Source organism: Gymnoscopelus braueri (genome assembly GCF_963280865.1).
Source record: "Gymnoscopelus braueri genome assembly, chromosome: 12".
NCBI lineage: Eukaryota > Metazoa > Chordata > Actinopteri > Myctophiformes > Myctophidae > Gymnoscopelus > Gymnoscopelus braueri.
Window position 1 is genome coordinate 25645514 of NC_137614.1, and position 13571 is coordinate 25659084.

General features: G+C 43.8%; 1 protein-coding gene across 2 annotated transcripts in view; it reads left to right on the plus strand.

The window, feature by feature from the left end:
• The window catches only part of plxna2 (plexin A2), a 231624-nt gene that overhangs the window by 132282 nt on the left and 85771 nt on the right, over positions 1 to 13571 (plus strand). For both annotated transcript variants that reach the window (XM_080445644.1, XM_080445645.1), the window contains 2 exons: positions 5152 to 5275; positions 7694 to 7847. In XM_080445644.1, the coding sequence (XP_080301770.1) occupies positions 5152 to 5275; positions 7694 to 7847 (278 nt within the window). The remainder of the gene's footprint in view (positions 1 to 5151; positions 5276 to 7693; positions 7848 to 13571) is intronic.

Here is a 13571-nt window from a genome sequence, read left to right on the forward strand (position 1 = left end):
GAAATCTTCCCCTGTCGCCTGCCTCCTCTGCACTCCTGTCAAGGCCAGGCTCTGTGTGTGTGTGTGTGTGTGTGTGTGTGTGTGTGTGTGTGTGTGTGTGTGTGTGTGTGTGTGTGTGTGTGTGTGTGTGTGTGTGTGTGTGTGTGTGTGTGTGTGTGTGTGTGTGTGTGTGTGTGTGTGTGTGTGTGTGTGTGTGTGTGTGTGTGTGTGTGTGTGTGCCGCATGTTTGAGGGAGCATACAGTATGTGTGGATACCCAGGCACCGGCGAGCACGCGTTTGTGCACACAAGATGTGAAAGCACGATGGAAAGTATGAGTGAGTACAGTAAGTGTCTGAATGCTTGTGTGTGGGTGTCTGAGACTTTGCACATGTCAGTGTGTGTGTGTAGTGTGTTTGTGCATGTCTGGGTGTCTATGAGAGTGCAGCATGGCAAAGACGACAGGGTAATTGCCTGTCTGGAGCTAAGGAACTATGAAGGCAGGCAGCGGAGAGGACCCTGAGGTTAGGCTTCATACAGGAAGCTGCCGGTGCCCCGCATCACTCCAAAGTACATCATATATAGTAGATGCTCCATTTCAAACATGGTATGTCTCAGTTGGATTTCCACCGACGTAATTGAATGCTCAAGAGAACCGATAACCCTTCATTGTCCTTTGACCCGCATGCTGTCACGTAGTGCACTGGGACAACATGCCACTGACACGACGTCTTTGTTTGAAAATGTTAGCTTGTGACATTGTTAACTCTGGGCCTTTACGGGTCCATATGGGTCAATTTTTAGTTAAAGGACCACTTCAACCATTTTTAACCTTCATATAATTGGTCCTCACTCGCTAAAAATAATATGGTAAAATGTTTGTCTATTCACTCTGTGTCTCAGAGGAGGGCTGTGAACAAAATATTTATTAATCTTTTATTAATGCGGAGAACAATGTCATCTGAAGTGGTTGGATGTGTTCTTCCAGCCCGAAGCTCATAAGCGCAATATCTCCCCCAGGGCATGCAGGCATTGTGTCTAAGCTGAGCCGTAGAATTCGATCTCACCCAGGAGACCTTGGTCAGAACATAAAAGTTACGTATTGCAGCTTTAAATGGCAGATAATGGAACTCTGTAGCTGAGTAGTATTTCAGCACCATGGACAGTGTGTGGAAACAGAAAGCCTGGAGCTGAAGCTATGGGGGAAATTCCAATTACAGCCACCGGGACGTACCAACTGTATGCGTTTGTATTGTCAATCTGTTTGTGTTCATGCATGCCTGCGTGTGCTGCTGCTTGTTAGTGTTACTGTGTGTGTGTGTGTGTTGTGTGTGTGTGTGTGTGTGTGTGTGTGTGTGTGTGTGTGTGTGTGTGTGTGTGTGTGTGTGTGTTGGTACATGTATGTGTGTCCCTTTCTCTTATTTTTCTCTTTCTCTCTCTCGTATCGAGCCGTGTGTGTTTCTCTCTCAGCTTTTTGTGTATGAAATAAATAAATGAATAAAAGGATGTGTGTCCTCCAACAGGCAGCCATGTTGCTTGCGCATTCCCTCCTCCCCGTCTTTAGCACCCTCTGGGCATTCCGCGACGCGGAAGGCCCCTCTCTCAGGAATGCGCGAGACTGTATACAAAAAGCGTCGGAAGAGAGAGGGGGGCTGCTGAGTGACGGCCCCTCAGGGTCAGGGAGAACAGGAGAGAAGGTGGAGAGAGAGAGAGACAGGGAATACATACGTACACAGCAAATCCTTCATTCATTTATCCATTTGCACGCACTAAGAGTTAAATGAACACCAAGGATTCAGCTGTGTACAGAGAGAAGGCAGGATGCTGGTCAACATTCAGTGTCACTTCAGCTAATGATGAGAAGCACACACACATAATGGCTGTCTCCCGAAACCATGGCGACAACAAGCCTCCTGCCCACCAGCCCCACAACCCCCCCCCCCCAACCCCTCCCCGCTACGCTTTCTTTCTTCCAGCTGAAATGAAATTACAAAAAGGAAATAACAGTGCAGGGGAAATCAATGCAGGGCGTTTTTGTCAGCTTAATGACCGCTCAGTTTTTTTTATATATTTATTCATTCATTTATAAAAAAAAATATTATGCATCTGTACTTCTACAGCTTTGGGCTATGCATAAAACATGGCTCTGCAGCGTGAACACACCTGAGAGCACATTAAGTATAATTTTCTGCCTCTATCGGGATGTAAGAGAGATGCGCTGAATTACTATTATAGTAACGCCTTGCCAGGAGAAAAGGTCTGTGGAAAAAAAACAGAGGGAGAGAGAGAGAGGTGACAAGTGGAGGGGAGATGGATTGCTCGAGTCAAATGTGCAAAGAATGGCTTAGAAAATGGGATGCATTAAACTACATAGCAGAGATGAAAGATCTCAAATGGCGACATTAAAGGTGTAGAACGAGTGTCTGGTTTGGTAAAATTGGCGTTTTTAAAAAGCTCTCACAATGCTGATGCAGCCGTTTCCCTTTTCCCCCATGGGAGTGGGCACACAACTATTAGTTCTACAGTGCCCTACTCTCTAAACACCCCAGGGATTAGTGTGTGTGTGTGTGTTGGAGGGGGGGAGGGGCAAGTTATGTGCTTGCTGTTGGTGGTACAGTACCCAGTGAAATCCTTACACTGTCAGAGTTAAAATAATGCATAATTTATGTTCCATTGGATGACTGTGTCCTCCTGTGTTGAAAACTGCACAGATACAAGCTCACAGCGTGATGCATTGTGAGCTTGTAGATCTGCTGTTTTCGGAGTGGGACATCATCGTACGACAAAGTAGTTAACACTCCAGAATTTTGTGTGTGTGTGTGTGTGTGTGTACGTACGTACGTACGTACGTACGTACGTACGTACGTACGTACGTACGTACGTACGCACGTACGTATGTACGTATGTGAGTGTGTGTGTGTGTGTGTTGGACAGTTTGAACCTCTTTCTTGACAGTATAATTACACGCTGAGGATGAGGATGTGTCTGAGAGTCAATATGTATGCGAGTATGCTGTTGAGTAGAACATGATAAAACCACACACACACACACACACACACACACACACACACACACACACACACACACACACACACACACACACACACACACACACACACACACACACACTCAGTTGGAAGGTGAGGGACAGTCATAGCGACTCATCAGCACCATGGACAGAGGCTGACTAGTCGGGGTCCAATTAGAGCCAGTGTGACTAGACAGCCAGTTAGCCAGCCCACTGACGGACACTTGGTGCACCCTGGCTGGGCTGAACGAGAATAGACTGCCTTTGGTTTTAATAGTCTGAAGGGAACACACAATTTTAATAAGGATCTGACCGCAGAGTTTAAATGAGGAATGGGGCGGATTGGGTGTGGGGGTTGACGGTTGTCGCGAGGCACTTGATAAGGCGACTGACCATTAAGATCCTTAATGAGCGAACTGGGCATAATTTGCACCGGTGATGTCTCCAAAGTTGTGCAGTGATTGAAGGATGTAATTTGTGCGTGTAGCTCTTAGTACCGCAGCTCGCTAGTTTGTATGGGTGCGGTGTTCTAAATTAGGTGCCGGAGGCGGTGGCACCAGCCATTATGTTGCTGTAGATTACTTGCGCGGCTCATTGTGAATGCAAGGTTTCCCAGCCTCGCTCGATGCACAACAGTATAGTATATATTATATGGACTGTCACGGCTAAACTCAGGGGGGCTTGGGGCGAAGATAGCAGGCAGTATTGATGATGGCAGTGTTATGTTATACAGCTGTTTGCAGGAGTGATTTATTGATATCCTGTTGTGAAGAAATTGACACAGCGTTATTTCCCCCTGACAGGACTGTTGGTTTTAGACAACATTCGGATGACAACATTGTTAATCCCTCCTTTTGCTTTCTTCTTCCTTGCTCTGTTGAAAGTGTTTATTTCTATTACAACGTGGGTAACTCTTGTATCTTTACGCCTTCCTTCTATTGTCATTTTATGATGTTTTTGTAGTTAGTGTGATATCAGTAACAGTTCTCCTCATGTCATGTTTTCATTCCCATTATGTCTTTGGTAGCACTTCTACCGTGCCCATACTTTGTCTTGTGTTTTTGCTTTGCTTTTCTCTTGTAGCTCTGCGCTGGCTGTCTCTATCTTTACTACCATTTCATTGCATCACTTACCCTCTTTCTTTTTTGTGTTGTTTTCATCCCTGCTACAACAATAACCTTTTTCTTTCCCCTATTACTTTTATTGCCATTACAGCATTGGTAGCCCTTCCTTGTTCTCGCCAGCCTTTCTCATAGTTTTTGGGTGGTGAAACCGCCCCTATAAGTGAGGTTTGGAAATTTGTACAATTATCCTGCGCTGTGATTGGCCAAAAACTTACCCCGCCTAACCCTGCACCGTGATTGGCCAATCACAATCTATTCAGGACTGTGATTGGCCAGTGTCACATGACACATGTGCATAGCCCTATATAAGAAACCATAACTTTAAAAAAAACATAAATTTGTTTTTTTAAAGTTATGGTTTCGTCCATCATAAAGAGTGTTTCAATAAATGTATTTATCTTTTGCACATGATTGGTTGACTCCATTCAGTATTGTGATTAGCTAGCAAGACACATGCTGTGATTGGCTAGTGATACATATGACGAAACTAATCTAAAACCACTGTGATGTGACACTAGTATATTACTTTGATACTGTCCATTTCGTGAGAACAGTATTGTACATCGGAATATGACTTTCATAAAGAGTGTTTCAATAAATGTATTTATTTTTTGTACATGATTGGTTGACTCCATTCAGTATTGTGATTAGCTAGCAAGACACCGCCCACTTCACACAGGGTGTGATTTTTTTATTTTGTTTGTTGCAATTACAACTTCATTTTACTACTTACTTTCTTTTTAATTCTTTCATTCTCACTTTCTTTCTTTTATTGGTAACCCATTTCTTTCTTATTTTTCAGCCATTCACATTTCAGGCCTACAAACTTGAATGTCAGTGACTGACTGACTGACTCTCATTTCATACACGGGCCAGAAATCTACTATGTTTAGAGCTTTTGACCTAGTCTTGTCTTGTGCCTAATTAATCATTCATTACCTTAGATTTATTTTGTTCTTATTCTCAATGTTTTATTCCCATGACAAAATTGCTGAGTGAACTTGCTGTTTGCTGTGTGCAGGTGCTCTCAGAGGAACCGGTGTGAACGCGCTGATGAGCAGTACCGTTTCGCTGCCTCACTCAACCAGTGTGTGAAGGTCACTGTGTACCCAGACAGCATCGCAGTGTCAGAGCCCAGTGTACCCGTAAGTTAACACACACACACACGCACACACACACACACACACACACACACACACAATGCCAAACACCTGCAATCAACACTTAACACTCAACACAGCTCTTAACATTCTCCAGTTTTTTCCCGCCCACATTCAGTGGCAGTGCCGTGTTTTTCAAACAGTTTCACATTCGATGCTGCTGATCTTAATTCAGGCCGATGCATAAACATTTGATAGTTAAGGCTGGTTGAGTGCTCTACGTGGGTGTTTTCGGCGTGCATATGCTCACCCGGCACAGAGCGCTTGGTACGCGCGCCAAGATGTGTTTGCGTGGGAGTGAGTGTGGGTGTGAAAGTTGTCGGAGCGCAGCTGAGTGCAGTGCAATCCTCATCGCCTGGGCCGGGTGAGAAAACAAGCAGAGTGAACATCAGAGAGAAAAGCCTCTGCTTGCCTAAAGCCAGATTTATACTTAGTTGCGTGCCGATGTCTTACACTGAAAATAGCTGATCTTCAAGCTCACAGTGTGTTGCAGAGTGATGTGTTGTGAGCTTGTACATCTGCTATTTTCTGTGCACGACACTGCACAGAACAGTTTGTATAGTTGTTGTATAGATTCTAATGCCTCACACACACACTCACTCACTCACTCACTCACTCACTCACTCACTCTCAATCTCTTTAGACACACACAATAAAACCAGTTGGTGGAATATTTTAATAATTCTACTTCAAGCGCCGTTGCACTAACAATTAATCTGTTTACAAACAGAGGTTTAGACCAGAGCAAGCTACATGTTTGCCGTGCTTGTTATGATTTGGAATGTTTCCAATGTCTGCAGTGCAAGTAAACAGGAGCATGATGCTGACTTGTCTGCAAACTCTCTCTCTCTTTCTCTCTCGGTTTCCCCTACACACACACACACACACACACACACACACACACACACACACACACACACACACACACACACACACACACACACACACACACACACACACACACACACACACACACACACACTGTACTGTACTGTACTGTACTGTACTCACGTTCACATTAGGCAAATTCCACTGTGGCAGCCAGCTATCACCATGACAACAAAGGCTATTGAGCCAGGCGCCAGGAGAGATGGAAGCACAGGGAAAACAATCAAATTACCTTTATTAAAACTCTGCCACCAATTAAGCCAGCTCCAAAAACACCCACTGCATCACCAGGGAGGAGCGAAGCGCGAAAAGAGCAAGCACTTAAACACTCAGAGATTAGGGTGCTTTTGGTAAAAAGCTAGCTACCACTTTTGTGACTGTGTGTATGTGTGTGAGTGCGTACACACACACACTTGCATTCGTGCGCATTTTGAATGTTTTACTTTGTGTGTGTGTGTGTCTTGGCAGAACGATGAGAGCTAATTAATGTAAGAGGTTTCTCCGGGAATTCCGCATTGAACAAAAGACATTGATTACTGTGATTTCTGTAATCAAGGATGTCTGCGACGCACCTCAGAGTGACGCACCACAAACACAGTCAAAGAGGAAAAGGCGGATGAAGGTCTTCAGAATAAGTAGAAATGAAAAACACGCAAACCCGGGCAGCGGAATGTGCCAGCTTGCTCGGGAGATGAGCTTCTTCTCAGCTACACAGAGAGACAGTCAGCATCTCTTGAAATTCCTACAGTTTAGCTGCTCAGCTGCCTCGTCTCTCCCAGCAGGCCCTGCAGCGTTTAGCGAGAGGCAGATAAAACAAAGGGGGAAAACTTCAAACGCCACGGCCCAAAATAACAGCTAATGGAACAAGGCTGTGAAAATGCCATGGTGATAATTATCCGGGCTGCTTCTCTTGGCTGTAGAATCGGATCACACACCACGCGCGTCGCAATGCATTTATTTATAGGCAGAGCAGCTGAATTCTCTACCCTTTGAGTCGCCGGCTCTCCGGGGAGTGACTTCAAACGCCCTTGTGTGTGCGACTGTGTGTGTGCGACTGTGTGTGTGTGTGTGTGTGTGAGAGTGTGTGTCCACCACGGGCATTAGTTTGCGCCTTTGTGCGTCTTTGTGTTTCATGTGTTAGTGCGTCCCTATGAACTCCAGAGAAAGAGGAAGCAACAGCTAGAATTTTGTCAAGTGGTCATTTCTCCAATTTCCCTTTGAGCAGCGAGTCCATCTACCAATTAAATCATAAAGGTGTTTCCACCTCATGTCTGGATTTGTACTGCTCAGATCAAGATGGGAGATTAAACAAACAATCCAGCCACAATATAAATACGTGATTCAACACCTGATAAAAATAATTCCTATATTACACGCCCTAGATAGCATAATTAATACCATTATACCTGAGATAATGTTGTGTAATGTTTGAGATAAGGAGGCGCCTACTCTCCTCTCCAATTTGACGCGCACAATGAAATACACCTTTGCCTCTGTTTCCTATCCACCATACAGCTGCTGGTGAAGGTGAGTGATGTTCCGGATCTTTCTGCTGGCATCACGTGCGCCTTTGGCAACCTGACAGAGGTGGAGGGGCAGGTCAGTGGGAACCAGATCCTCTGTGTATCTCCTGCCGCCAAGGATGTCCCTGTCATCCCCTCTGACCAAGGTAGATATAAAACACACACACACACGCACGCACGCGCGTGCGTATCTCACTCACACTCTCACTCTATATAATTATCGTTGCTGTCGGGCAGAAACCTTGTGTATCCAACTTTTTCCAACTTTCTTTTGTAAATGAATTCCCTACTTCATCGTACAAGAGTGCAAATGTAGTGAAACTGGTCAATCTACATGCTCACAACTCGTCGCATCGTGACGTATCGTGAGCTTATAGATCAACTAGTTCCGCATACTGGTAGCTGGTAGATCTGCTATTTCCGCCTTTTCTTTTTTTTCTTTTTACAATTTGAAAGTGAAAGTTGGTCTGTGGGTTTCATAAATATTTATTGGATAAACAGTATTAAGAGCTTATACCTAATTAATAACACACGGAACACAGGTTATTTTTTCCATTTCCTGAAAAGTAACAGTTTTCGAGATGGAAGGTCTCCACCCGACGGTGACGATATACTGTACTATTTTACGCTACATTTGCATTTGCATCTACAGGAAGCAAACTGGGGAATCCAGTAAAAGAAAGAAATCACCCGCATTAGGCTGATCTGACCTGGTACAATAATAAACTAAAGCACAGTAGATAGTAGAGTACAGTGAGAGTTCATTTTAAACCCCATAGAGCCTTCTCACATCAAAGCACAGGCTTTGTGCTCTCTGCTATTTATATACTGTACTACTGCTGATTGTTAATGAGCTGTACTCGCTGTCCAGCCACATGCATTCATTGTCGCACACAACAAGTCAAACACACTCTCTCTCATACACACAGACACAGACACAGGCCAAGGTTATTATAGTGTAGTTAACAAAATAACATTTTTGTTAACTGAACTAAATAAAAGCTACAATAAAAAAACAAAACGATAACTAACTGAAACTCTATTGTGTGTTTACAAAACCAACTAAAACGAACTGAAATTGTAGACAAAATGTCCTTAGTTTTCATTTGTGGATGGTTGGTGGTTCATCTGTAACTGAATACATTTGTAAATGCTATCTTTTGTTAAGTTTTTATTACACAATACTTACCTTTTCAATCCTGCACCTGACAAATAACCCAAAGTACAAAAAAACTCAAACTAAAAACTAACTAAAACTTTTAGCTTTTTCATAAATAGAAAATAAAAACGAACTGAATTATAAACAAAATATTCAAAACAAACTAAAACAAAACAAATCCCAAACTAATATAACCTTGACACAGGCACACACACACACACACACACACACACACACACACACACACACACACACACACACACACACACACACACACACACACACACACACACACACACACACACACACACACACACATTGATTCAGCCCACATCCCTCACTCAGGCTCATGTGTAACGAGCTCCCACTGACCTGCGATCAGGACCTGGGCTGTGGAGAGTGCTCCACACAAGTCCAGGGCCAATTAGGACTGATGGAGGATCGGATCGGGCCTGTGGTCGGTGCTACAGTTGCCCACATTACTGCCGTTTGCCTTACACTAATAGCCAGCGATCTATAACTCGTGGCTGTGGACAGGTAGCGGATGATTCAGGGGGGAGGTATATGACCGCAAAGTTGATCGATTAATTGATTGATTGAGAGGCCTAGCGTCGCCAGAGCGCGAGGGGGCTGTCCCCTGCCGTGCTTTAGAGAAACACGTATGACTGGAAAGAAGCGAGGAGTTGAATTAACCACTTTAGCCCTGGAGTCCCTGTTTTGGGCATGCCATTATAGGTGAAGAAGGTCTGAAATCTTGGGGGAATATATATATATTTTGGGCTTTTCTGCCTTCATAACTGGTTAAAGCCACTGCTTGTTCAACAGCAGGGCCAGCGAGGGACAATCACCCACTTTTTACCTCCACTGACAATAACACACTGACATTCAAAAGCATATTTGCCAACTTACACAATATATCCCAAACACTGCCCCGGAAATGCTCATGTTTGATAATGACTAATATTCCATTCATATAATTCTCGAAATGACATTTCAAGTATTGCTCACCGCTATGCCCACATTGGCATACATCACCGGGCTGCCGCTGTCATTTATTTAGCCGTCTTCATGAATGCTGACACCTGCTGCCTCACTGCACCTGTTGTTTGCTTATAGCAGGTTGGCTGCACGGCCACAACGCTCCAGTCCCATGAATAGTATATATTTTATCATGGCTGGTGTCTGCAAAGTGGCCTGCGGTGTGTTTCTGGGGCTCGGTAATCCACTTCCATGTGGGTAAATGACAGCCATGTTTGTCCAGGGGTCCCGCGGGGAGGGACGCATCAGGCGTTCATACGGATTTTTCCACCCAGGTAAATGTCAGCTAATCCCCCCACACCCCCCTGCAAGCCCATCTCCTTCAGCCACCGCCCATTTCCTGCCCTTTTGACTGTAGACCCCACCCCCTGTGCCTCCCTCCACTCCCCTGATCTCCCCCTCCTGAAACACCCCCTCCATCATCCCTTTCTCCATTATGCTATCTCTCTGTCCTTCCCTGTGGATGGAGAGGGGAGCAAGTGCAGAGGGAATAGATTAGAGATGAATTGAGAAGGGGAGAGAGAGAGAGAGAGAGAGAGAAAAGGGAGATTGGGAGGGAGTGAAAAGGGGAACAAATAGAAGAGAGGCAGAAGGGAAGGAATAGAGAAGGAGTAGACAGAGAGATGGAGAGAAGAGTTTGGTTCCTGTGGGGATGCTGCCGGGCGCCGCAAGTCTGGACTCTGTATCGGCTTGAAATAAGAAGAACATGGCTGGCGCTCCTCTCTCTCTCTCTGGTAACATAAACAAACCCACAGGCCAGCTCTGCACAGCTGTGTTTGCCAGATCTGTGTGTGTGTGTGTGTGTGTGTGCGTGCTTCACGAGAGAGAGAGACCAAATGCACATTGGAATAAAGAGTACTGTACAAACCTCCAGCCTGCTGTACAGCCTTGTGTGAAACAACGGAGAGCCTGCAATCCCAACAGGTGCAGCACAGAGAACAGGGCATGGAGGGTTGTTCAATCCTCCCACACACTAGAATATGAGCCATTTGAGCCTCAGCCTGCTCTACATAAACGCATGCACATGAGCACACACACACACACACACACACACACACACACACACACACACACACACACACACACACACACACACACACACGTGTCTCTCTCAATCACACACACACACACACACACACACACACACACACACACACATAGGTTGTCTCTGCACAGTAAAATCCCCAGTGTTAATTTAACTTAGAGAGTGTACAATATGAATAAATTAACACTGAGGATTTTTATGTGTTTTCGGGGAAAAAAAGTGTAATAATACCAGGCAGAAAATGGATCGTATTTCACCACTCTGATAGCGATATTAAAATATGCTTTCATCTATCAGAGGAGGTACATTATTCCTCCCTGTTACCACGGCTCATGTGCATGCCGAGCACCGCAAAGTCTGTCCATTTCTTTTCACCACGCCATTGTTTCGTCACCCTGGTAAACACTGCGCTCCTTAGATTTTTGGTGTAATATCCTAGAGATTTTTATTTTAACTCAAGGTCAAGGTAGATGCTTTTCCCCCGTAGATCTTAGAGCTGGGTGTCGGTGTATAGGAGAGGAAGGGTCAGCTTGGTCCACAGTGGGACCCTGGCGTCCTGCAGAACGCACCTGCCTGGGCAAAAGCTGGCACCCTCAGAGACTGGCAAGTCTGGTGCCCGCCAGTCTCTGTTGCTTTGCCTGGTCCCACCGGTGGACGGCGGAGGTGAACCGGGGACATTTGAAAGCATTCATGCTGTAGGGCACACAATACAATTCTTAACTGTGTGAGAGTGTACAAATGGACCCATTTGGTTACATTTGTACTCAGAGTTACAAATGGATAAATGAACGCTGAGGATTTTACTGTGTAGGGTAGCTGAGGATATATGCAGAGGTACAGACTACAACTACCCCTTTTCTCTTTTATTTTTTTTGGTGTGTGGTGGGGGGGGGGGGTAAGCCTTTATTCGATAGTGGCGAGAGAGACATGAAATGCAGAGAGAGAGAGAGAGAGAGAGAGAGTAGGGAAATGATATGCATCAAATGGGCCGCCTGGCCAGGAATCAAACCAGGGACTCACTGACCATTGCACCCATGTGGTATGAGACCTAACCACAAGTACAGTCTAAGAAAATAAGCTGTACATATAGTGCTCTATGTGGTCTTTGAAAGAAAGATAGATGCCCATGCAGTAGTGGAAGAAATACTACAATTACTTGCGTACACAATGTAAGATATACTGTAAGAAATGCTCAATTACAAGTAAAAGTCCTGTATTCAAAATGTTTACTTGAGTAAAAGTACAAGTATTGGCATCAAAATATGCTTACGATACCAATAGTAAAAGTTGTCGTTATGCAGAATGGTCATTTCACAGTCATATTGGATTGTAATTATTAACGTATTAATATGTTTGTCACTTTAATATTGCAGCTGTTAAAGGTTGGGATGATTTTAATTACTTTATGTGCTGCTGGGTACCTTCATCTATAATATGAAATCATAATTTATCAGTTATTGTATATGTTTTGTATTAATATTATAAATCTGCAAAGTAAGTTATTTGCCTCTGAGATATAGTGGAATAGTACCAAAAAAATAAGAAGTGCTCAGTTACTTTCCATTATTGTACATGTATGGATAAGATCAGTTAACCCATTAAAATCGGGAAAACATCTGTGTCATTTTAGATTTTAGCTATATATATATATATTGCAACATAAGTTTTTCAGAAAACTCTTAGGATTTAGAACAGTGGTCCTCAAAAATAGTAGATATACAAGCTCACAGCACGTCACTTAATGCCACACTGCGAGCTTGTACATCTGCTATTTTTGAACATTTAAAAAAACTATCTTGAAAGTGTTGAATATTTTTGATTTTCTTTTTAACACAAATATTGTCTTCTGGGGGTGCAAGGCACAAAACATTTTCAGATGGGGGGGGGGGGGTCCACGGCCAAATATATATATCAATTTGTGGGTCTTTGGCACGAAAAAGTTTGAGAACTACTGATTTAGAAGACATTTTCAGAATCGGCCTCAGGTCCTAATGGGTTGAAAAGTCAGAGGTCCATATGATGCCAAAGAAGTGATGATAGGGCTCAAACGATACAGAAGGTGCCTAATAGAAGTCACCAAAGTCACCAAGGGTCCCTTTCTACTCTCCGAGTTAAATTAACCCAATCAAACCGGGCATCTGCGTAACCACTTAAACCATTATTTTATACTTTGGCTATTCAAAAATTGCAGATACACTTTGAATACATTTTTAAGTAAACATTTTTTTTACCCAAATCTTTGCTTCTGAGGGTCCCTGGAACAAAATATTTTCGTGCATATAATTTTGGGGGTCCTTGACATGAAAAAGTCTGAGCACGACTAATATAGCAAGAAGAAACTATTAGGATTTAGAAGACATTTGTAGAATCGGCCTCAGGTCTTGATAGGTTAACACACAGTTCATATTTACTGTACTGTACATGAACAGTCTGGTGTAAATGTCAGCCTCATGCACAGGGTGGGGTAATAGGGATGAGATTTGTATTTATTTTTGGTTATAACTATAGTAGGTCCATAATATTCAGGTCTGCTGTGTGAAGTAGTGCAAAACGGTGCTATGATGGATGCACCACGCTGTATGTAAAAAAATATATTCATTTTTCTCTGTCATTTTCTCTCTCTGTCTC